This window comes from Natrix helvetica (genome assembly GCF_964273705.1).
Source record: "Natrix helvetica genome assembly, chromosome: 2".
NCBI classification, from domain to species: Eukaryota; Metazoa; Chordata; class Lepidosauria; order Squamata; family Natricidae; genus Natrix; species Natrix helvetica.
Window position 1 is genome coordinate 297,886,071 of NC_138552.1, and position 25,843 is coordinate 297,911,913.

At 49.4% G+C, this 25,843-nt stretch overlaps 2 protein-coding genes across 2 annotated transcripts; one reads left to right on the forward strand and one right to left on the reverse strand.

Annotated features, from left to right (window-relative positions):
- Window positions 1–1,760: 1,760 nt before the first annotated feature.
- Window positions 1,761–8,341, forward strand: TLCD1 (TLC domain containing 1). Its single transcript, XM_081945935.1, has 4 exons — window positions 1,761–2,760; window positions 3,223–3,305; window positions 5,383–5,465; window positions 7,607–8,341. Exons 1-4 carry the CDS (start codon window positions 2,336–2,338, stop codon window positions 7,991–7,993), a joined length of 978 nt encoding a protein of 325 aa, XP_081802061.1. The 5' UTR covers window positions 1,761–2,335; the 3' UTR covers window positions 7,994–8,341.
- A 7,594-nt stretch (window positions 8,342–15,935) lies between these two features.
- RPL23A (ribosomal protein L23a) lies at window positions 15,936–22,645 on the reverse strand. Its single transcript, XM_081941875.1, has 5 exons — window positions 22,492–22,645; window positions 19,947–20,127; window positions 18,161–18,337; window positions 16,834–16,903; window positions 15,936–16,053 (listed from the first exon to the last, which is right to left on the reverse strand). The coding sequence occupies exons 1-5, from the start codon at window positions 22,514–22,516 to the stop codon at window positions 16,039–16,041; spliced, it is 468 nt and encodes a 155-aa protein (XP_081798001.1). The 5' UTR covers window positions 22,517–22,645; the 3' UTR covers window positions 15,936–16,038.
- Window positions 22,646–25,843: the final 3,198 nt, after the last annotated feature.

Sequence of the window (25,843 nt, forward strand, 5' to 3'; positions counted from 1 at the left end):
GGATGACCTCCAAGGTCCCTTCCTTAACTCTGTATTCTGCAAACAAAATGAACTTCCACATCCGGACAGATGTTGCACAGGCTTTGAGGTTCCATGTGGCTTTCCCTGGACCAGCTGAGCCTCCCTGGAGGGAAGGGGGGAGGAAAAGAGCAGGGGAGGGTCCTCATGCCCCCCTGATAAGAGTCTCGTAAGCCGGGGGTCACCAACCTTTTGGACCTCAGGGAGCACTAAATTCAAAAATTTAAATCCGGCAGACCACTAATGATTTTTTTAAAAAAAGTAAATAGTATTTAGTGCAATATAAAAAATGCAAATAATTTTTCTGTATGCCCCCAAACCTTTCTCACAGACCACCATTGGCAACCAGTTGGTGACTGCTGTCCTAAGCTAAAGAAAGAAGGACAAAGCTGAGCCTCCATCTCAACGGTTTTAGAAATCACCCAGAATTGCTTGACGTCTCTAAAAATGAAAGAAATAAATTAAATTTTCTGGGCGGAGAAGAGCCGGAAGCTGGGTAAGGCAGAATGAGGGGAAAGTGCTTAAAAAAAGAACTCAGAAAGAAAGAAAGAAAAGGTTTCTTGACGTGGCACCTTCCCGTGGCCGCAGCTGGTTGCAGGAGGAGCCGGAGGGAGCCTGGGTGGGCAGAAATGCCAGGAAGTTGGGTTTTAATTGACACCCTGCAGCCTTCTCCCGATGCAACTGCCAGCAGGTCTAAATTCCCTTTAAAGAAGCCAGGGCAGCTTCTTCCAGCATCCCCCCACCCCAAATGATTGTGGGGGAACCCACAATGTGAGTTTGGGTCAGGACTCCTGGCAAGCATTAATTAATAGAATTCTTCATTGGCCACACAAGGAATTCGTCTCCAATGCAGAAGCTCTCAGTGTGTATACAACAACAGTGGAAAGAGCTGGAAGAGACACCTACAACAATAGGAAAAGAAAGGAAGAAGGGAGGAGAGGAGATGAGAGGAAGAAGGGGGAAGAAAGATAGAGGTGAGGAGAGGAAGATGGAAGGCAGAAGGAGAGAAAGAGAGAGGGCAGGAAGGGGAAGAGGAAGAGAGGAGTAGGGGAGAGATAAGAGGAGAAGGAAGGGAAAGGAGAGAGGAAGGAAGGAAGTAGAGGAGGGAGGGAGAAGAGAAAGGGAAAAGAAGGTGGTGTCAAAACATCCGGAAGGGGTGGTAAACAAAGCAACCCTGTATTATAACCCTGTAAATCAGGGGTGTCCAAACTTGGGAACTTTAAGACTTGTGGACTTCAACTCCCAGAATTCCCCAGGCAGCTATGCTGTTATAAATGGAATGATAAATGTATAAGAATGACGAATGTAAAAAAAGAATAATAACTATGTAAATGCATACCTATAATTGTATATAGAGAACAAAAAATAAACAAAGTTTTCCAGATAAAAAAGAAACAATAGTGACAGACCATGGTCTTAGTCATCATAAAAGTTAGATCCAACACTGAGTGACATAGCCATGGATACTAAATAAGCAATCAACATAAATCATACTGGGATACTAATTAAACAATTTAAATCATAAGATACAAGCAACAAAGTTATAGTCAAAAGAAGATAAGGTGATTAGATAAAATATAGACATGGTATCTTTTATATAAGGATCTTTCATATACATACCTCTTTTCATTTCTTACTTTTTATTGTTATAAGCCACCTAGAGTAGCCCCCACCCCACCCCCACATGTGTTATTAGGCATCAAACAAATTTAACAAATAAATAAATAATCTGGGAAGATTGGCATTTCCTTCCTTGGTGCACAGACAGAAGCATTTATTAAGTTTATTATGGTCAAAACCTCCAGATTCTCCGTGGGAAATACAGGTTGACTTATGACTACAGTTGAGCCCAAAGCTTTTTCACTTAACAACTGTGTGACTAACTCAACAATGCAGTGATTCACTTAACAACTGCAGCAGGAAAGGTTGTAAAATGGAGCAAAACAAAAGTGACTGATGACCATTTTTCACACTTACGACTGTTGTAGCTTCCTGATGGTCACGTGATCAAAATTTGCCCACTTGGCAATTGACTCGTATTTATGACGGTGGGGTGATCCCCTTTTGTGACCTTCTGGCAAACAAAGTCAATGAGGGAAGCCAGATTCACTTAACAACCGCGTGACTCACTTAACAACTGTGGGGATTCCCTTAACAACCCTGGCAAGAAAAGCCGTAAAACGAGGCAAAACTCAACTCCTGTCTCACTTAGCAAACTCAATTAATTTTAGGGAAGTTGGATTTTAAATGACGGCCTGCAGTTCCTTGGCTCAATTGTGGTCGTAAAATTAAGGCAGATCCGCCCATCCCTCGCTGGATGCCGCGCATCCCACCCTTCCAGGATCCCTGGAAAAAGGCCGGCACTGCGCTGCGCTTCGCCAGACGGCTGCAACGGCTTCCGGGCACCCGCGCTGCCCCCGGGCACGTGCCAGCCGGCACAGGCCCCGCCCACCCCACTGGGAACCTCCCCCGGGGGCGTGGTCGGGGCGGGGCGTCGGGTCCTCCCCCGCGGGAGTGCACGTGGGCCGGAGCGGAGGGCGAGCGGGCAGTGATGGCCCCGTGGCTGCGCTCGGCCGGGCTGGTGGCCGGCTCGTCGCTGGCCTTCGCGGCCCTCCGGTGGGCGCTGAGCCGCTGCCCGCTGCCCGCCCACGTCCGCCGCGACGCCACGCGCACCTGGCGCTGGAGGAACCTGCTCGTCTCCTTCGCGCACTCCGTGGTGGCCGGCCTCTGGGCCGTCGTCGGGTGAGCAGGGCCCCTGAGCGTGCACAGAGCGCCGGGCCAAGGACTGCCCGCCCGCGAGGCGACGCCCCCCCCCCCGACCCGGCTAGGAACGCGGCGGAGCAACGATCGCCCAGGCTTCGAAGCGGGACCCCCGTCGCCCCTTCATATGGGGGGGGGGGGGGGCTGGGATCGGGTCTTTGGACGGTTGGCCAGGACCCCCACACGAGCTTCAAAGGGGGAGGGTCGACCTTAGCTCATCTTCCTAGCTGGGCTCACTTTTTGGAGTTGCCTCTTTGCTGGTAGTGGGGGGGATGCGAGACCCTACCAACCTGTTGCCATGTTTGGGCTGCTGGAAAAAGAGGCTGAGAGGGTGGCACTTCTTCGTTTCTCTTCCCCCCCTCCCCCCCTCCGTAAAATTTCTTCCTGGTGGGGTGGGGGTCTTCCCTTCCTTTTTGCTGACACTGGTGATTCTCCCCCTCCCAGGATGTGGCAGCTGCCCGGGGCCTTCGATGACCTGGTCCACACCACTTCCCCTTCCGCTCACCTGTTGCTCTGCTTTTCCACAGGTAAGAAGTGTTTTCGGGGAAGGGGGGGAGGGGAGGCGGGATCTGTCTCCCAGGGGGCTTGGGTTTCCTGGAAACTGTTTGTTTGTTTATGGGATGTATTGGCCGTCCATCTTAACACAAGGTAACTGTTGCCTTTCACAACTTTTAGTACTTAAGCCCCCCCAACCCACTGAAGCCCACCGACTCATCCTGGCACCAGTAGGAAAACCTGACCCCTTGGCAACACTCCCCAAGGGGGTCTTTGGGACCCCGGAGGACCCAAAGTCTCCTGCTGGAGTCGTCAGTGGGGCATCAGAAGAGAGGGGCTGGGGGCCACGATGGTCACACACCCCTCCAGCGTGGCCTTGAAAGGTCAGCGGGGGTCTTGATGGGTTTGCTGCAAAAGGCCCACTTAGCATCTTCTGCTCCGGGCACAAAATGTTGTTTTAGCTTTACTGTTGTGTTGCTGTGCAGGAGAAGACAATGGGGGCATTAGAAGCTTTTGTCCCAGTTGCCTTGTTCATCCCACTCCCCTCCAGAGAGCTGCCCTATTCCCCCACCCCACCCCTTGAGCTTCACTTTTAACAATGGCCATGCAAATTCCTGGGTATCCCCCCCCCCCATTTGGGGGTTGGGCTGCTGTGGGCGTTTTAGCACAGGTGGGAGCTCAGGCTGGACCGAATTCTGTGCGGGGGAGGTGGGGCAAAGTTAACTTTATGGTCCTTCCCCAGGTGCAGCTGGGTGAAAGTGGGGGGATGCACAAGGGTATCAGGCTTGGGGGAATGACTGGAGACCCCTGGCTATGAAGCTTGGCAACTTTAAGACTTCTGGACTTCAACCATTTTGGGAGGGGAAGTCCAGAAGTCTTAAAACTTGACTATGGAATTCTGGGAGTTGAAGTCCAGAAGTCTTAAAAGTTGCCTAGTGGTTTCTGGGAGTTGAAGTCCAGAAGTTTGAAAGTTAGCTGAAGAATACTGGAAATTAAAGTTCACAAGTTTTAAAGTGACTGGAGAATTCTGGGAATTAAAGCCCACAAGTCTGAAAGTTGCCAAGGTTGGAGACCTCTGAAATAGGAGACCCGAGTTCGTGTCCTGCCTCGGGGACCAAACCAGGTAGTGATTTAGGGCCCCTGCCTCTCGCGCAACCTGGGAAGAAGGGAAGAGTAAATAATTTCTGAAAAACAGAGTCAAGAAAACTTCATGGATTTATAATCCAGGCCCTGAGTTCGGATTGCGACACAGGCAGGATGCCCGAAGGGGAAGGTGAGGAAACAGGTTCCTGGTTGAAGGGCGCTTCTCTTAACTCCTGAGTGGCAGGAGATTTGGGGGTGGGTGGGTGGGCAGCAGCTGGTTTCACAGCTTCTGTACAGGGAGCTGCCCTGAGGCCAACCAATTTACATACAGGTAGTCCTCAATTTACGACTACAATTGAGCCTGGAGTTTCCATTCCAAGCATTTTACGACCTTTCTTGCCACAGACGTTAAGTGAATCTTTGCAGTTGTTAAGTCCTCAACCTACAACCGTTAGTTTAATCATGATTCAAAGTTACAGCGGCACTGAAAAAAAGTGATTTTTTTTTCACCCTTAACGACCGTTGCAGCTTCCTCGTGTTTAAGTGATCCAAACCTGGACGTTTGGCAACTGACTCACATTTATGACGGTCCCCGGGGTGTGTGTCGTGTGATCCGCTTCTGTGACCTTCTGACAAGTAAAGCCAGATTCATTTAATGACTGGGGTATGGAAAGTCATAAAACGGGGCAAAACTCCCTTAAAACCACTGCCTCGCCCGTCAAAATTAAAACTTTAGGCACTATTGTGGTCGTAAGACGAGGACCGCCCGTAGCCAGACTTAGATGAAGTCCAAAACCAACTGACCAAGACTTCCTGGGAAAAGTATATGTAACTTTAAAAAAAAATATGAATGGATGATGGAACCTTCATGTTCAGGAGCAATCTATCAGCCCAACTTTGCTGCTTTTTTGGGGGGGGTGGGGGGTGCCAGCAGCCTCTGTCCTGTTCTATCAAGAGGGGGGGGTGTTTCACCCCCACCCCCGATTCAAATGTAAATGTGGGGTTGTCCCTTTGCTTCCTTTCTAGGCTATTTCATCCATGACTCTCTGGACATTATCATCTGCCACCAGTCCAAGGCCTCCTGGGAGTATCTGGTCCACCACGCCGTGGCAAGTGGGGGGGGGGGGGGCTGTGGGGCAGGAGGAGGGGCTGACCAGCTTGCATGCCAGGGAGTCCTCGATTTACAACCATCATTGAGGTCATAAGGCACGACGTTCATTAAGCAGGTCATCGTCACCCTTGTTAAGTGAAGCCCCGTTCACAACAGGGCATTTTTATTTTATTTTTTTTGCAAGAAACTGGAAATAAAGACCGGTCAATAGCACAAATGTCATAAACCAGGGTCATGTGACTACGCACCTGGCCGTAAGTGCAGGTTGGCTGCGGAGTGGCCAAAATGCAGCCACGTGACCGGGGGGGATGGGTTCAGTCATCAGGACTTCAGATCTGGGTGGTAAGTCCCTTTCCTTTAGATGTCCATCATAACTTCAGATGGTTGCTAAGTGATTGGTCGTAAGTCGAGGACCACATGTGGGCTGAGTGTAGATAAAATTCTATTCTATTCTACTCTCCTATTCTATATTCTATTCCTATTCTATTCTATTTTCTGTTCTGTTTTATTTACTATTCTATTATTTTCAAATTCTATTCTATATGCTAATTTTCTATTCCATTTCTATTTCTATTCTCTATTCTATTCTTATTTCTATTCTATTTCTTATTCTATTCTATTCCTATTCTATTCTATTCCTATTTATATTCTATTCTTATTCTAATCTATTCTTATATCTATTCTATTCTATTTTCCTATTCTATTTCTTATTCTATTCTATTCTTATTTCTATTCTATTTCTTATTCTATTCTATTCCATTTCATTTCTATTCTTTTTCTATTCTATTCTATTTTCTGTTCTGTTCTGTTTTATTTACTATTCTATTCTATTATTTTCAAATTCTATTCTATATGCTAATTTTCTATTCTATTCTATTTCTATTCTCTATTCTATTCTTATTTCTATCTGATTCGATTTCTTATTCTATTCTATCCTATTTTCCTATTCTATTCTATTTCTTATTCTATTCTATTCTATTCCTATTCATTTACGGGGTCCATCTGATTTGACTGGATTTGATTTTCATCCTTCCCTTGGTGATTGTATCCGAAACTCAAAGTGGCAAACCTTTCTCATCCCCTTTCCTCCTCCTACTTTCCCACAGCAGCAACAACAACCCTGGCAGGTGGGTTGGGCTGAATCATCAAAGCCACCCAGCCAGCTTTCTTGCCTAAGGAGGAACTAGAATTCACTCTGTCCCAAGCGAGTGGCCAAAATCACCCGGCCGGCTTTCATGCCCACGGCAGGGCTGGAACTCACCGTTCCTGTTCCTCACCCGTTGCTGCTTCTGCCTGCCCAAAGAAGGAGCCACGTCAGAAGCCCAAAGGGGCTGAAGGAGGAAGCCTGAGGGTGCTGGAGAGGCCTTAGAGGGCCTTGAACTATGCGCCAGCCACAGGACAGGCGTGCCCTCCGCAGCTCCCAAAGAGTGGGGAGACTACAGGGAGCAGATTTGGGGGGGGGAGGGGGGAACCAAGAGAGATCAGAATAACAAGAAGGGCCCTTGGAGGTCTTCTAGTCCAACCCCCCTGCTCAAGCAGGAAACCCTCTACCGCTTCAGACCAATGTTGGCTTCCAGTGATGGAGAACCCACAATTTCTGGTGGCAAGTTGTTCCCCTGGTTAATTGGAGGAGAATGACCATAGGGTCCCTGGTGCTCTCTGAGTTTGGTGGTTTTCTTGCAGACGTTTCATATCATCGGTGTTAGAAGGAAGGGGGGTTTGGGGAGAGGAGGAGGGATAGAATAACAGAGTTTGAAGGGACCTTGGAGGTCTTCTAGACCAACCCTCTGCTCAGGCAGGAGTTCCTATGCCGTTCCAGACAAATGGCTGTCCAGTTTTTTTTTCTTTAAAAGCTCCAGGGATGGAGCGCCCACAACTTCTGGTGGTGAGTAGTTCCACTGGTTAATTGTCCCAACTGTCCGGAGGTTTCTCCTTAATTCCAGGTTGCTTCTCTCCTGGATGGGCTTCCATCCGTTGCTTCTTGACCCTTCCCTTCTTGACCCTTCTTCAAGAAAAGTGGGCAGGCTGGTCTCTTTCCTGGACAGGGCCAAGCCTTGACCGATATTTAGAGGCGGGGGCAGGATTCCGACCCCCCCCCCTGGGCTCTTCTGACCCCCCCCCCCTTTGGTCTCCTTGCAGGCTGCCTCCGGTTTACTGTCCGGGATCGTCCTGAACCGCTTTGTGGCGGCCGGACTGCTGTCCATGTTTGTGGAGGTCAGCAATATCTTCCTGACCATGCGGATGATGGTGCGGCTGGGGAAGCTGCCCCTCCAGACCTTCTACGAGGTCAACAAGTACCTCAACCTGGCCGCCTACTTCTTCTTCCGCCTGGCGCCCCAGAGCTACCTGACCTGGTTCTTCGTGCGTCACGTGGAGATGCACGGCCAGGGCGCCTTCCTGATGGTCAACCTCGTCCTGCTGGACGCCATGATCCTGATGTACTTCTCGCGCCTGCTGCGCACCGACTTCTGTCCGGGCAGCCGCCAGCCGGGCACGGACGACGAGAAGAAGTACCTGATCGACTGAAGCCCCAAGGGCCCGGCCCACCCCGCGCGGCGGAAGATGGGACAGGACGGGCGGGCGGGAGGGAGGGAGGTCCTTGGTCCGGCTGCATTGCTGCTCGTGTGCCTTAACCTGCTGAGGACTAATGACATTGTCGGGTGCCCCTTGCGAGGGTATCCAGGGGACCGGACCCACAGCTGGGCCTGGGTCTGCCTGGCCTAGTTCCAAAGGGAGGGTCAAGAGCCACGCCTGGCCCTGAGCCGGGCAGGAGATGACCGAGAGAAAGGAGGAGGATGGGGGAGCCTCGTCTGTGTGTTTGATCTGGGTTTTGGAAGGGATTATTTCGTGCATTAAATCTATTTGTAATCTGAACCCATCTAGTTGAGGTGCTCCTTGGGGGCGGAGGGAGATGTGGCCCTGGGGGGTGAAGCAAGAGGAGATCCAGTCTTAGGGGGGAGGGGGGAATCCTGGAAGCCAGCAGGCAGGATCCTGGGCTGTTTGTGTGTATCACACTTTGTTCTTTTTACAAATAACTCAAGGCAGCGGTGGATGTTCCTAATCCCCTCCCTCCTCCTATTTTCCCCACAACAGCCCTGCGAGGTTGGTTGGGAGGGATGGCTCAAAATCCTGGATCTGGGTTTTCATGCCTAAAGTGGGACTAGAGCTCACAGTCTCCTGGTGATTTACCCAGAATCACCCGCTGGCTTTCGTGAAATTGAGCCCAAAGTTTCCATTGCCAAGCGAGAGAGTTCTTATGTGAGTTTTGCCCCATTTTGCGACCTTCCTTCTCTGTTGTTAAGTTAGTAAGACGGTTGTTAAATGAATCCGGCTTCCCCAATTCTCTTTGCTCATCAGGAGGTCACCCAAGGGGATCATCGCTGACCCGGCAACCGTCACAGGTACATGCCAGTTGCCAAGCGTCTCTGAAGTTTCATCACATGACCACAGAGATACGGGGATGGTCATAAGTGTGGAAAAGTGGTCATAAATCACTTTTCCAGCGCTCTTCTAATTTCCAACAGTAAACCAATGGTTGTAAGTCACGGAGTATCTGTATTGTGGGCTACTCAAAGAGTAAGTCAGGAATCACATGCACATTTCCTACCAGCTGCAGGAGGCTTACTGGGGTGTGTGAAATTCAACTAACTGCCTGCCTTTTTCCATCCAGGAAGTAGATGGAAGATGAAATGCCGAAAGACTTCTTGTATCCACGGCTGACATATGATGAAGACAACATTTCAACCAGGCAATGTTAGTCCTAGTGACCCTGGGGCTTCCTCCTTTGCTGGGGGCATCTGCATTTGAACCCTTTGCCCCCAAGGGGGGGGGAGGGAAAGGAGGGTCTTGTGCCCCCTCCGAGGCCCATCCAGCAAGCTTCTCTTTCTATGGCACCAGATGGGCCCTGAAAGGAAACGCAGGAGCTTTTATTAAAATGTATTCTAGGAGAAAATCCGAATGCAAAGAAAAACTAAGCCAGGTAAGGGGAGAAAGAAAAGAAGGAAGGAAGAAAAGAAGGAAGGAAGAAAAGAAAGGTAGAACGGAAGGAATAAGAAAGGGAAAAAAGAAAGGAAAGGAAAAACGGAGGGAAGGAATGAAATGAAAAGGATGGAAGGAAATGGAGAAAAAAGAGTACAGAAAGAAGAAGGGAAGGAATGAAAGAAGAAAAAGGAGGGAAAAAAGAAAAGAGGAAAAAAGGCAATTGCACATGCGCCAGGAAGGAAAAAAAGCCCCCACCCCGCTGTGCATTTTGTCTGCCAGAGCCCGCTGAGAAGGGGAGGGAGGGAGGGGGCACGTCGGCTGCCTCGGCTCTTCCCAAGCGCTGCGACAGCCCTGCAGAGGAGGACCAGCCAAGGGGGCCTTGGACTGTGGCAGGGTCTCCCAAGCAGAAGCATCGGCCCAAGAGAGAGACCGAATGCCACAGTTTGGCTGGGGGACGGAGGGGGCTTCGGACGGCTCTCCTGGCAGCATTTCCTGGGGGGGGGGGAGATGCTATGCTATTGGGAGGGGTCAGAGGGGGAGCAATCCCTCCCGACCTCCACGGGGGATTGGAGCAAAGAGGCGCACCCAGCAGCGTCGGAGGGTCCTTTGGGTCCAAGAAGAGGCGTGGGGGGAGTGGAGGCGGAGACACCCCCCCAGAAGGCAGGAGGGCGCTGGGCTCTCCTGGATTAGGAGGAAGCGAAGGAGCGTCCCCACGGGTCCCGTTGCCGCCCCCCTCCCTTTGTGGGCCCACTCGCCTGGCCAACACCCCCCCCAGCCCAGATGGGCCCCCAAACTGCCTGGATTGGCTGCAAGAGAGCAAATGCAGAACTGGGGAAGCTGCAAAAGAGGGCAACTCCAACACCCCCCCACACACACACACACACCTCCCAGGTGGGAAAGATGAGGAAAGTTGTATGGAACCAGAGTGGCTTTGGATACGGAGATGGACAGCAAAAGAAAAGAAAGAAGGAAGGAAAGAAGAAAGAAAAAGAAAGGAAGGAGAGGGAAGGGAAAGAAAGGAGAAAAATAGGAAGGGGAGGAGGAAAGAAAGGGAAAGAAAAAGGAAGGGAAGGAGGAAAGAAAGAGAGATAGATACTTAAAGAGCAAAATCACCCAGTTGGGGGGACTGCCAAGGGCATCTGCAGGAAAAGCCAAGGTGGCAGCCTGGAGCCCTCTCTGTTTTAGATGCAAAGGGCATCTCTTCACTTGCAGCTCCCTCTCCCCCGCCCCCTTTGAGGCTTCTGCTCCTCCCTTCCAGGCCCCTCCAGTTGGTGCAATTGGGGGCACTTTCCCTGCCTCCAAGAGACCACCTGGGTGCCCTCCTTTTGCCCCCCCCCAGTCTTTAGAAAATGCCCAACCATTTTAGCCCAAATGCCTTCCCCCTCCCTTTGTCTTCCTGTTTTTCACTCCCTTGCCAGGGGGGGCCCAGGGCCAGCTCCTTCGGAGACCCCCAGCCCCGCTTGGCTTCGGGCGAGTGCAAAAGATCTCCAAGCCCCCCCCCCCTCAACTCACTGGAGCTGGGCACCCAGCCCTGGAGACTGCCAGGCCCTGAGAGACGGGGGGGGGGGGGGAAGAGCGGAGCTGGTAAAAGGAGCCACTCTGCTGGCGCCAGACCCACTCAAAGGCAGAAGCTGGGCTGGCCCCACAGCAGGGAGGGGCTCCAGCTCTCCTGGGGGGGAGGGAAGAATCATGTCTTTCTCCCTCTGGTTCTGGAGGGGTTTTTTTTGGCAGTAGGCAAACAGGCTGAGTGCTGGGAGCCAATTCTGCCCCCCCCCCCAGGAGAATGTTGGCTCCAGAAGGAAGAGGGAACTTTCTCCTTTCAAAATCAACTTTCTTCTTTCTTTTTTCTTCCTCTCCTTTCCTTCTTTTCATTTTTTTCTCCTTCCTTCAAAATCAACTTTTTCTTTCTCATTTTTCTCTCCTTCCCTCCTACCTCCTTTCTTCTCTTTCTTTTTCTTTCTCCTTCCTTCAAAATCAACTTTCTCTTCCTTCCTTCCTTCTCTCCTTTCTCTGTGTTGCTTGGCATTTTAACCGTTTAAGAAAACGGTAATAAAAATTATACCCCAGCTGCATCCCTTAATTACTATATTCGTGATGGGAATTGCTTTGATTTGTTTTACGGTTATTCGCCACCCAAAGTCGCTTGTGGAGACAGGCAGACATATTGAATAAACATCGACTGAAATGAACAGTGCAGTTATTCATAGAGTTATTCAATGCAATCATTGACTAAATGAATACTCAATTAACGTGGCACCACGTCCTGACAGGATTCTCCACCAGGGGAAGGCGGAGGCGTTCTTGCCCGGGGGTGGGGGGGGACCAGCCCAGAGGGAAAACAATGGCTTGGCATGCAGAGACCAAATCTTGCTGCCTTCAGACATGTTCCAGCAGCTGGTTGGGGAAGGGAAGGGGGGGGGGTTGTTGGCCATTTGCTGCCCCCAGGCTGACTCAATCCGTTTGCAAGAAAAATATTCAGGTGACCAGACCTGATAAAGACACTGACTGCTCATCCTCTGAAAAAGGATTGGCTCGGAAGGGTTTTTGGCTGCCCCCACGCCCCCCACCCCAGGCTGCCACGCTTCACTGCTCAGCTGGGAGAATGGTTGAGGGTGAAGCAGGCGATGCGAGAGTCCCAGCTCTGCCTTCAGAGAAGAGAGAAAAGTTTGCCTAAATCTCCCGTCTCTCTGAAACTGTCCAAGTATACAGAACATAGAATAACATGAGTCAGAAGGGATCTTGGAGGTCTTCTAGTCCAACCCCGGCGGAAAGCCGTATGCCAGATATGTCCAACATTGGAAGTTTTGAGGTCTGTGTACTTCAACTCCCAGAATTCCCCAGCCAGCTATGCCTGAAAGGTCCCAAAGATGGCATCCTTTCCCTATGCCATTCCCAACCAACGGCTGTCCAGTCAAAACCTCCAGGGATGGGAGCGCCCACAATATCTGAACCATTCCACTGGTTGATTGTCCTTACTACATAAGGGGATACAGACTACAGTGACACAGTTTGAAGGGAACTTAGAGGTCTTCTAGTCCAACCACTGCCCAAGGCAGGAGTCCTGTCCGATAACCCTCCAACGATGAAGCACCCATTACTTCTAGTGTCAAGCTGTTCCGCTGGTGAATTGTCCTCACTGGCAAGAAGCTTCTCCCGAATTCCAGTTTCCTTCTCTCCTTGATGGGTTTCCATTGTTTCTCGTCCTGCCTTGGGGAACAGGTGGACCCCCCCCTCTTCTATTTGGCAGCCCCTCAAATATTGGGAGATGCTATCGTGTCACCCCAAGTCCTTTTTTTCATTCATCTGGACATGCCCAATTCCTGCAAACATTCCTTCTGCCCTGCCAGCTGTTTCCTTCTCAAGACTTCTGGAGCTCCTTGGCGCTCTCACCAGGAGCAGCTTCCAACCTGCTGGGCGTAGCGCCCACGTATAATTTTGCCTCATCCGCAAAGATCAATCAGTTCCCTCCCTGGCATTTTGCCCTCGCTCCGCTGCTTGTTTACTGCCTTTTATCTCTTTGCCGCTTGGAGCTCCCCACTTCTGACCGTTGCTCAAAACAATGCAGGCATTCCCAGGTGGGTATCACGAGCGAAACGGCAGCCTGGAGCCCTGGCAACACAGCAGCCCCTGCCCCGCTTCTCCAGTGGGGAACGGGCAAACAGCAGGCAGCCGTGCGATTGGAGTGCTCCAAAACCCCCGGGAGAAATCATGGCTTAATTGGAAGAGCCTGGCGCGGTTTGCAGTGACATCATCTTGCTGCAATGAGGGTGTGTGCCCACAAGAGGGCAGCAGACGCAGCAGTCAGTTTCACCTGGGGTGGAATTCAATTCCCATAAACCCCAGCCGACCTGACCCTCAGCTGAGCTGGCAGGGGCTTATGGGAAGCCCAATACAGATGGAGAAGGCGAGGAGGGGAAAACTGGCTTTGATGCAGACTTTGCTTGTCAGGTCACAAAAAGGGCTCCTGGGACACCGCAACCGTCATAAATACGAGTCAGTTGCCAAGGCTCTGGATTTTGATCCCATGACTATGGGGATGAAAAACGGTCCTAAGTCCGTTGTTGTAACTTTGGTCACTAAATGAAATCCTCAGCTGAAGTAACTAATATCTGCGTGGAGCCTCCATGCGCAGAGGCAGTCTACCTTACTAGTAGCTGGAAGTGGTGAACAAAGGACACTCTATTTGGTTCAGCCTTTGATGACATTGTTTGCAAGTACAGGTGGTCCTCGACTTACGACAAGAATAGAGGCAAACTTTCTGTTGTCAAGCGAGACAAGAGAAGTGAGTGAAGTGAGTTTTGGCCCATTTTACGACTTTTCTTTCCACAGTTGCTAAGCAAATCACTGCAGTGGTTCAATTGATAAGCCAGTCGTTAAGCGAATCTGGCTTCCCCATCGACTTTTGCTTCTCAGGTGGTCGCAAAAGGGGATCAGGAGACCCAGCAACGGTCATAAGTGTGAACCAATGGCCAAGTGCCTGGATTTGGATAAAAGTGACCCAGAGAGATGCTGGAACGGCCGCAGGGTCACTTTTCCCAGTCCTGGGATAACTTTGAAAGGGTCACTAAGTGGACTGTTACCCGTAGTAGCTCAGGAAATGCACCATGGCTTGAATGCAGTTTGTAGGTCAAGGGAGAAACCGTGATCTTCTGACCCCCTGGCTTTAGCAACCCCCTCAACAGGGGCTGGGGGGCAGGCTCTCTGGGGGGGGGCAGCCGATGGCCCCAGGACACCCCTTGTTGACCCCGCTCCCTCTGGTCTTTGGGATTTTTAACCTTTTTACCTGAGAGCTTGAACCCGTCGTTCCTTCTCCTTCCCCTGGGGGATCTGATGAGGGTACTTGGTTCTCTTAGGATGCCGTCAATCCTCCAGAGCCATTCAGGGGAGGTGAGCCAAAGCGGAGGGGGAAGGAAGAGGGCAGCTCAGAGACAGGTGAGGACACCTGGTGGAAGCTGCTGGTGGCGGCGGAGGCTCAAAGCCAGCGGGGAGCTGCCTGGTTTGGGAGGGGCAGAGAAATAGAATATAAGGGAAGGGACCTTGGAGATCTTCTAGTCCAACCCTCTGCTCAGGCAGGGAACCCTGTAATTTCAGGCAAATGGTTGTCCAATCTCTTCTTTAAAATGTCCAGTGTTGGTGCATTCACAACTTCTGGAGGCAAGCAGTTCCACTGGTTAATGGTCCTCCCTGTCAGGAAATTCCTCCTCACTTCCAGGTTGCTTCTCTCCTTGATGAGTTTCCATCAATTGCTTCTTCTTCTCCTCTTGCTCAGGGGCTTCTTTGGAGAATAGCTGGACCCCAGCAGACGGACAAGACCCACCTTAGGGCCTTAGAGTGGGGAACTCTGGGAACTGAAGTCCATGGGTCGTAAAGTGGCCAGACATCCCTCATCTAAACAATGGGGAGGAGGGACTCAAACGCCAGAAAACAGGGCTGGGAAAGATTTGTTGCTGAAGGATTTCCAAAGGTAGAATTGAATCTCTGCCTTTAAAAGCCCGATAATCCTCTTAATTTCCCAGCCTGACCATATTTACCTCTTGATTTTTAATTGGGGGGGGGGAGGGAGAATTAGCAAGCCCACTAAGATGAGCTCAGCGCCTGCTGCTGCTCCTCAGAGTGACCACAGCCTCCATCAAGGCCGTCATATAAACCGCAGGGAAATCTTCTGGAATCAACTATGGCTCAGAGGCCTCCCTCCCTCCCCCACATCGGGACCTCATTTTCTACAATCAGGCCAGGTCGTATATAGGCAAGTCCTCGACCTACAGCAGTTCATTTAGTGGCCACTCAAAGCACTGAAATAAGTGACTGATGACCCCTTTTCACACTTACGACCACTGTAGCGTCCCCAGGGTCCTGTGATCAAAACTTGGATGCTTAGCAACTGGTTCATGTTTGTGAGGTTGCAATGTTGAGGTCACGTGATTCCCCCTTTGAGACTTTCTGACCAGCAAAGGGACAAAGAGATTCACTTTACAACTGTGTCGTTCTCCAAAAGCACCCAAAGAGGGCAGGACAAGAGACAGCGGACGGAAACTACTCAAGGTGAGAAGCAGCCTCCTAACAGTGAGGACAATTAACCAGTGGAACAGCTTGCCACCAGAAATCGTGGGTGTTCCAACACTGGAGGTTTTTAAGAAGAGACCGGACAGCCGCTTATCTGAAACAGTGTAGGTTCTCCTGCTTGAGCAGGGGGCTGGACTAGAAGATCTCCAAGGTCCCCTCCAGCTCTGCTCTATTCTATTCCTTATTCTATATTCTGTTCTGTTCTATTCTAATTTAGCTGCACTGATTCACTTAACAACCGTGGCAAGATAGGTTGTAAAGTGGGGCAAAACTCATTTAACAACTGTTTTGCTTAACAACAGAAACTGTGGTCGTAAGTCAAGGACTACCCGTAAGTGGGAAAACCCTTTAGATTGGAGGGGAATGGCAAGTTCTCCCTCCACCAAGTTTTCTTAGGATGTGAAAGTAAGGTGGGAAACCGCACTGGTGTTCGGGTAATTTATTGTAAATCTTTGAACAGTTTTGTAGAACAGTTTGTAAACCTCTTGTACAGAAGCTGCGCTTGAGCCACGCTGGGCGGCCTCCGCTTAGATGATCCCAATCTGAAAAAGAAGCAGAAACTCTGTTAGCCATCTTGTTCCGGCTTGTCTTCGTAGACTCAAAGGCTCCTGAAAGAGCTTCTTCTTCCCCCCTTTCCTTCCAGCCGAAGAAGCCAACGCAATCCTAGGATGTATAAACAGAGGCATGGCATCCAGATCACCCGAGGTATAGGCCACATCTGGAATCCCGCAACCAGTTTCGGTCACCATACTACAAAAAAGATGTGCAGGCTTTGGGGAAAGTGCAGAGAAGAGCAACTAAGAGGATCAAAGGCCTGGAGACTCAAACATAGGAAGAACGGAATTGCAGGATTTGGGTTTCTGGTCGGTCTAGAGAAAAGAAGGACCAGGGGGGGCAGGATAGCGGGATTCCAATATTTGAGGGGGTCAAGTTATTCTCCAAAGCACCAGAGAGCAAGACAAGAAATAATGGTTGGAAATTAATGAAGGAGAGAAGCAACCTGGAATTCAGGAGAAACTTCCTGACAGTGAGGACAATTAACCAGCGGAACTGCTTGCCACCAGAAGCTTTGGTTGCTTCATCACTGGAGGCTTTTAAGAAGAGACTGAACAGCCACTTGTCTGAAATGGTGTAGGATCTCCTGTTTGAGCAGGGGGTTGGACTAGAAGACCTCCAAGGTCCCCTTCCAGCTGTGCTGTGCTCTACTCCAAGAGAGCCCCCCTCATCCCCTATCCCAAAGGTGCCTTTTCAAGAGGCAACTGAACTTTCTGGATCCTCATCCCCCTACAGAAGCAAGCCCCATAAAGCACAAGAGGTCTTACCTTGTTGGCCACATCAAGCGCGTCGTAATCTGGAGCGAGACGGACGTAGGCTTTTTTCTCCCCGTCAGGCCTGGAAGGAGGCAGGAAGTCTTAAGTGCCAGAAAATAAAAGGATTTCCCCCAGTTCCAGCCATCAAGAGGGTTACAAATCCCGAGGTCTCTAAAAGCATGGCTGAAGGTAGTCCCTCCACTTACAACTCTTCAGTCACTAAACGAATGGTTGCTAAGTAGAGGACTAGTTGCATTCATGGCATTGTCTTTCTTCTGCAGACGTAGGACTTTTTATTGGCTTCCTTAGCACAGGAATTGGGGTGCAGCCTGATTCCCCAGTTCTGAGGCAGCTGACCCAAATGAAATTGATGCCATGCTGCTAGTCCTTGAATTACAACCATTCGTTTGGTGCCAAAATTGCAATGCCACTGATAAAAAGTTGAATTATGAGCGCTTTTCACTTATGACCAATGCAGCATCCCCGTGGTCACGTGATCAAAATTCAGACACTTGACAACTGGTTCCTATTTATGACAGTCTGGGGGAGGGGTCACGTGATCCGCTTTTGCAACCTTCTGACAAGCAAAGTCGGAGAAGCCAGATTCTCTTAACAACGGTGTTACTTAACAACGGACAGGAAAGGTGGTAAAACGGGGCAAAACTCACTTAGCAGCTGTCTCGCTTAGCAATGGAAATTTGGGGCTCAATTGTGGTGGTACGTCAAGAAACACCTATGTTCTCCCGATCCATCTAACACAAAATGTAGCAATAGACGCTTCTCTTCCCAACATGGCCAGGTGGAATAATAGCGCCAGGCCGCTTGCTATAAAGGGCGAAGAGGCTTCAGATCCCTGGGTGTCTTCTGCTTTAAGTGAAGAGGTAAAATCTATTTTCAAAGTGCTTCGCCTAGAAATGACCCGATCTCCAACTTTTTGGACTTGAGTTCTGCAGGTCGGAATGGCTGCTCTACAAGATGGATTCTTTCCAATAGATTGTAAGCTTTTCATGTTCGTTACACCTTCCCTCCTCTCTCTTCCAAAGCAGGGGAGTTCAACCTTGGCCACTTTTAAGACTGGTGGACTTTAAGTCCCAGAATTCCCCAGCCAGCTATGCTTGGAGTTGAAGTCCACCTTTCTTAAAGGTGGCTAGGGAATTCTGGGAGCTGAAGTCCATCAGTCTTAAAAGTGGCCAAGGTTGAACTCCCCTGCTCTAAAGGATTCTTCGTGCATCAGTGGTTCCTTTGAAAACATCAGGTAGCTCAGTCGGAAAAAGTTTCCATCATCTGCACGAAATGGCCCTAGAACCCATCCCCATCACGCTCCCACCTGCTGTGTTACCTGATCAAGGTGTTGACCTTGGCCACGTCAATATCATACAGCTTCTTGACTGCCTGTTTGATCTGGTGCTTGTTTGCCTTCACATCCACGATGAACACCAGAGTGTTGTTATCCTCAATTTTCTTCATGGCCGACTCAGTGGTCAGTGGGAACTTGATGATGGCATAGTGGTCAAGCCTGGGAAGGAAAGGGAGGCCTTCATTAGCCCAATGGGGAACAGGCCAGGGGGAACCCCAAAAGGCACAAGGCTTTGCCCAGGATCAAGGTGCATCAGTTCTCTGTGGCTACAATCACCACCACTCAGACTTTGGTCGCTAAAGCCTCATCACGCGCAGCCTCGATCCTGAAAATAGCACATTTTAAGAACACAAATAAAGCAGTCTATGCCACAGGACATCAACCAAGGGAATAAAAGGCCTGGAAAGAAGAAAAAAGGGTAACAGAGGGAGCTGCTGGGTACCATTAGCCTGTAGAAGACTGCAGGGGGACATGCTAACTAATAAGCCATTGCAAGTGCTGCACTATGCTTTAATGGCACAGCTGAGTCTAAGCGGTTTATAGAGTCGGCATATTTGCCCCCAATAATCTGGGTCCTCGTTTTACAGACTTCGGAAGGATGGAAGGCTGAGTTAACATTGAGCCGCTCAGGATCGAACCTCTGGCAGTGGGCAGTTAGCCTACAATACTGTATTCTAACCATTTCACTCCCAGTTTTTGATGCTCCCTCTACCAAACCACCTGGTTTTAACCTGCCTCGCTCTCACTGAATGAAATGGAAGAGAATTAGGGGTGATATACTGGAAGAAGAGCCTCTGCCCTGCATCAGTGGGGAAGGAAAGATTCCCCTTGTTGCAATTGTGATGTTAATAGGCAAACTATTAACACATAGTGCAAGATTACCCGTGCCATGCATGCTCTGGTTCCCCACATCATCTGCAGAGAGCAACCTCAGGGGCCATCCGCTGGATAGCTCAACTGGCTATCATATTATCATTTTTTTAAAGTGGACTGGAACTGGGCACAGGGTTCAAAATGGGGTGCGATTAAAGCCCTATATAGCAGAATTAGAATATCTTTATTTCCTCTTGTGATGCAATCTAAAAATGGAAAACACAGTCCAATAAACTGAGCCATCCCACGACAGCCCCATCATCCACTCTAGCCCAAGGCCTGGGGGAAGAGCCAACTTCTAAGGCAGGCACCAACAACTTATTGCCTTGCCTGGACCGCAATAAGTGAAGAGGAATGGTCTTGAGCCACATACTAAAGTATTGCTAAAAATCACATAAAGGTAGTCCTCGACTTACAAAAGTTTGTTTAGTGACCAAAGTTACACCGGCACTGGAAAAAGGGACTTATGGCCATTTTTCACACATATGACCATTACATCATCCCCATGATTTACATTCGGATGCTGGACAACTGACTCTTATTTATGACCGTTGCAGTGTCTTAGGGTCACATGATCACCTTTTGTGACCTTCTGACAAGTCAAACGAACCAAGTCAAACATGGTTCACTTAACAACCATGTTATTAAGAACTGCAGTGATTCACTTAACAAGTGTGGCAAGAAGAGTCATAAAATAGGGCCATAATACCCTTAACAAATGTCTCAACAGCAACTTAACAGTTGGGCTTAACTGTGGTCATAAGTGGAAGATTACCTGCAATGTTAAAAGTTTGCAGCCCATGGATTGCAGGTTGGGCAGGCCTGTTCAAAGGGTTTACAGTCCAGGTATAAGCCACTGGACTTTTGGGGGGTGGGGAGCGAAGGGCCAACCTACTTGTTCCTCCTCGGGGCGCTCTTCCGGGGATACTTGGGCTGCCGCCGTAACCGCAAAGTCTTTGGTCTCCGGAAGGTGGGAGACGTCCGGATTTTCTTCTTCTTGTGACTGTGGACTCCTTTCAACACGGCTTTCTTAGCTTTAAGTGCTTTGGATTTTGCCTCCGTCTTCGCTGGGACAGCTGCAGAGGAGGAAGAAACCGGTTTAGTACAGAAGAGCTGAGCTTGTATCTGGGCCAGTCCTCTGCTCCCTCCACAAGCCTCTGGGAGTCTCAAAGAAAACAGAATTGCAGCGCCCCCCCCCTGTTCCCCCCCATCAAGGCTGCTGGTGGAAGCAGGACGCATCACCAGGAGGAAGCCCAGCCAAGTGTCCATGGAGATGCTCCATCACCCAGGTCATGGTTGTCCCAAAGGTGCTTTTCCAAAAGGCAAGTGAACTTTTTAAAAAAAGTTTCTCTTCTCAGCCAAGAAGCTCCTTCAGCTCTCACTAAGAACCGAAGAAGCTTCTTGGATGAGAAGAGAAGCATTTTCAAAGAAAAAGTCAAGAAAGGCCACTTGGTTTTTGGAAAAACTCTTTTACCTTTGGGACACTCTGGCCAAAAAAGGGCACCAATTATAATGGTCTTTAGGATGCAACACAGACTGCAAGAGAATGTGTCCCAGTGGCACTTCTCAACCACAACATCTTTAACATGCATGGACTTCAACCCCCAGATTCCGCTCAGCTAGCATGGGGAAAATGTTCTTCCTGCTCCACTCTGCTCAGTGGGAACTTAATGATGGTATAATGGTCAAGCAGGGAAGGGAGGCCTTCATTAGCCCACTGGGGAACAGGCCAGGGGGAACCCCAAAAGGCACAAGGCTTTGCCCAGGATCAAGGTGCATCAGTTCTCTGTGGCTACAATCACAACCACTCAGACTTTGGTCGCTAATGCCTCATCACGCGCAGCCTCGATCCTGAAAATAGCACATTTTAGGAACACAAATAAAGCAGTCTATGCCACAGGACATCAACCAAGGGAATAAAAGGCCTGGAAAGAAGAAAAAAGGGTAACAGAGGGAGATGCTGGGTACCGTTAGCCTGTAGAAGACTGCAGGGGGACATGCTAACTTAACAGAACACAGTAGCATGGGACCTTGGCCCTCTTCCAGTTCAACCCTGTTCAGGCAGGAGATCCTATAGGTAAAGATTCTCCTCACACATATGTGCTAGTCGTTCCCGACTCTAGCGCTGCTTATCTGTGTTTCAAAGCCGAAGAGTCAGCGCTGTCCGAAGACATCTCTGTGTTCATGTGGCTGGCATGACTAAATGCCAAAGGCGCACAGAATGCTGTTCCCTTTGCATCAAAGGTGGTCCCTATTTTTCTACTCTCATTTTTACATGCTTTCGGACTGCTGGGTTGGCAGAAGGTAACGGGAGCTCACTCCGTTACACAGCCCTAGGGATTCATGATTGACAAGCTCAGCAGCCCCGGTGTTGGAGCAACCATAACTTCTGGAGGGAAGTCGTTCCACTGGTTGATTGTTTCTCAATGTCAAGAAATGTTTCCTTAGTTCTAAGGCTGGTTCTCTACTTAGAGAATGAAGGAGGATGAAGAGGAATTGTCCTTCCAGGAGAAGAAATAAATGAGAAAGAGGGAAGGGCTCTTCCTCAGGTCAACACACCCTGTGGGGGAAGATGGGTGGCATAGAAATTTAATCACCAATCAAATTCAACAGACATTTTCGCTGGAGCACATGCTGAGTAGAGGGCTGGACCAGATGATCTCTAAGGACACTTTCCTTCTAGGACTGTTCTCACCCCCCCCCCGCGGGACCCCATATACAAAAACCCCACGTAAAACCATATGCTCCATGACAAATAAAACCCCCATAATGAGCGCATTCACCCCCTCCCACAGACCCCAAAACCCATCCTCCCCCCCAAAAAGAACCATCCTCATCATCAGCTGGAAAAGGCCAACTGGGGGAGGAGGGCTAGAAGCTCATTCAAATGGAGGCGAGGCAACGGCCTCCCCCCGCCCACGCCCAGCCAATTACCCAAAGGCATCGAAAAACAGGGGATGATGGGCACTGTGATCCCTAATAAAACGCCCCATTATGGCCGGCCCATTAATCAGAGGCCTCGTCAGGCCGGGGATGACGGGCACTGTGATCCCCAATAACAACCCCCCCCCATTAGACCCGGCCAATTAATGAAAGGCCTCGTCAGGCCGGGGATGATGGACACTGTGATCCCCAGTGACAATTAAGCCCGGCCAATTACCCACAGCCCTCGAAAAGCCGGGGATGACGGGCACTGTGATCCAGCAGCAAGAGAACCGGGGGCGAGATTAAATGGGGGCCGGAGAGAGAGAAAAGGGTCTGAAGAAACGGTGGGGGGGGACCAGTCCCATCCTGAGGCTACGCGGCCTCCCCTGAGGGGAAAGACGGCGGGGGAAGCGGGCCCAGCTCTCCGGGGAGGCCATGCTGAGGCTGTTTCGGGGTAAGGGCGACGGGGGGGGGACTGCCAGAGCCCGAACCCCCCGCCAGAGCCCCGCGCTCACCCTCCTTCTTCACCTTCGGCGCCATCTTGGCTGGGCGGAAAAGAGGCGGCCGCGTGAGCGCCGCCTGCGCTTATAGTGCCAAGTCTCGCGAGAGCCACACGGCCAAGCCACGCGGGACTCACAAAGGAGGCGCGAGCGCGCGAACTTAGGCCTGCCCGGGGGAGGGGCAGACAATAAATAAAGTAGCAGGGGGGCGTGGCCGGCTACCCAACGAAAAGGCGCCTGCGCACCGAGGGCCGGAGGGGTTCGCGAGGGATCATGGGAATGGCGGTCTTCATGACGGAGCTGTGGGAGTTGTAGTCCAACGTCACTCTCTCCGCGCCCCCATCCATCCATCCACGTGGAGTTCTCTATCGATGTGGCGAAAGTCTGTTTTTCCCTGCTTTTAAGAGGCGCATTTAAATGTATTTATTTTATTTATTTTATTTATTTACTTTATTTACTTTATTTACTTTATTTACTTTATTTACTTTATTTACTTTATTTATTTTATTTTATTTATTTTATTTGTCAACAAGTCCAAGGAAACAAGTATCAGTATAGGCATAGACGTGGACACATGAAAAATGGCACAAATAAATGGATATAAATAAGGAAAAACATAGCCATAAACACATGGAAAGGGTACATATAAATGGGGACAGTAGGCAGGCTGGTGCGCTTACGTTCCCCTTAAATTGCCCCGTGGCTTTGCTATCCAATGGCTTACGAATCATATGCACAAGTGGCTTTGTTGGGAATTAGGGCCTCGGACCCGCAATGCAGGATCCATGAGGACTAGCGCCTTAAAATCACACCCACACTTTTATTCCAGGCAGACGCAGCTGCCTGTGCTTAGGTGCCCCGATAAGCTCCTGCAGGTTCTGGTTTTATTGCCTTTCGTAGTTTGAGAGGCAGGTTCGGTGGGGGGGGTCCCTCTTCCCATCTTCAGTCCCAGGAAAAGGGACCCCACTTAGCTGGACAAGGCCAGGCCAGGCAGCCCAGGCTCTTCCAGTGCCTTGGGTTTTTTAAAATTACTATTATTTAATAAATTTAAATACAAATTCCAAAGGAAAAAAATTACAAAGTAAAACAAAGCTAGAAAAAAAAAAACCATAAAAAGTGAACTATAAAAAAAACCAAATGTTTGTTCTTTGTTTTTTTAATCAATGTTTTAAATATTTTTGTCTTATTTTACTTTTGATCATATATTTTTTAAAATATTTATTATTAAATATTATTTATCAAATGGTTTTTCCTCCCCGCCCCAGCTGAAGCCGAGCCTGCCTCTTGCCTGGAATAAGAGTTTATCTGGGACCAGGACAGGTGCAGACAGCCCTCCCAGAGCTTCCCCGGGAGCAGGGGAAAAGGGCAGGGTCTGGGGTCTTCTTCCCCCTCAGGAGCAGCAGCAGCAACTGGGGTCCTCTGAGCCCTGCAAGATTCTGAGTTTGGCTGCAACAAGTCCACTTTTCACACATTCACAACAAAACCACCTCAAAGCCCTGCCTACCTGTTTTTCATCGCTGCACCTGCCACCCTGCACAGAAGTTTCATAGGTAAATCCAGAATAAGTGATGTTCCCTAGTTTAGGAATGAAAGTTCTGCAAGAAAACCCACCAGGCTCAGAGAGCATCAAAGACCCCGCAGTCCTCCTCCTCTTCCCCCTCCCCTCCCCTCCCCTCCCTCCCTTTCCCCTATTTCTCCTCCTCCTCAATCCCCCTTCCTTCTAGCACTGATGAGGTTACCTGGTTGGGTCATGAAACAACTGCAACAAAACCACAAAGCACAGAGAGCACCAGGGACCCCCCAGTCCTCCTCGTCTTCCCCCTCTCCTCTGCAACCCTTCCTCCCTCCCTCCCTCCCTTCCTACTATTCCTCCTCCTTCATCTCCCTCCTCCTCCATCACCCTCCCTTCTATCACTGATGAGTTGGGTCATGAAACGTCTGTAAAATAACCACCGGACCCCCACAGTCCTCCCCCCCCTTCCTGGCTGGAGAATTCTGGGAGTTGAAGTCTGCTGCTCTTAACGTTGCTAAGGTTGGACAGCTGGTTCTAAGGCTTTGGCCCAATTGCATTCCTTCTGGAGGGCATGAATGCCAGGCCAGAACATTAGTGGTTAATCATCCATAATCCTCAGAAGGGAGGCGATTTAGCAAGGCCCTTCACACCCAGCCTGGTCCTTGCTGGACCTTTGGACGCAAAGAGTCCTTTCCACCCGCTGTGGCCAGAGCTTCCCACTAGAGCACTATGCCATTTGTTCTTAACAGGTAGTCCTCAACTAACAACCGTTCATTTAGTGACTGTTCAAAGTTACCACGGCACAGAATCCAGATTCCTGCGTTAGCTTTCCTTGTCCGGCCATGAGGGTCACAAAAGGGATCATGTGATCCAGGGATGGTGCAGCTGTCATAAATATGAGTCACTCGCCAAGCCCCCAAATTCTTTTTTTTTTAAAGGTTCCCCCCCCCATCCCCTCTCTTGCATCATTCATCTTACCGTGTGTCATCTGGGTAAAATCTTTGTGTCATCCTATTTAACAGTTACACCATTTAAAATCTATTTTTACTTTGCCTTTACATTTCAATTGCCTTTTAATTCAACTCCTCCCCTATAATTCTAGGTCCTTTTCCAAATTATTCAATTTCCTGTTTCTTTTTGCCTGTATTCATTTTCTATCCAGTGATAAAAACACCCCCGGATCTTACAATACTCTGGTTCTTCCTTCTCTTTCATTGCCAACGTTAATCTGTTCATTTCTGCACAGTCTCTAATATTTTTTTAATCACCTCTCCCACTGAGGGAATGTTTTCATTTTCCAATTTTGTGCAAATATAATTGTAGCTGCAGTTATTACATGAATAATTAAATATACATCTTCTTTACTATATTTCTCTGGCAAAATACCCAACAAAAACAGTACCGGCTTTAAATCAATGTCGCTGTCTCATCCTTTCCAACCCCATACAAATTTTTGCCCAATATTTTTTGCCTCTGCACATGTCCACCACGTATGATAATATGTCTGATGACATTTCCAATACTTGGTTGATTTGTCTTTAAACATTTTTGCCAATCTTTCTGGTGACTTATGCCATCTATAAAACATTTTATACAAATTCTCTTTAGGTGCTGTTGCCATTGTAAATTTATAATTCCTTTCCCATAATTGCTGCTACTTCTCAAGTTCTATTGTATATCCAAATTGTTTTGCCCATGCTAGCATTGTTTCTTCTTCTAACTTAACACAAAGTAAATAATTGTATAATTTTTTAATCATTTAAGCCCCTGAATTCTGATCACGTGAGTGGGATCCTGCAATGGTTGTGTAAAAACAGACATAAGTCACTTTTTTCAGTGTCATAACTTTGAATA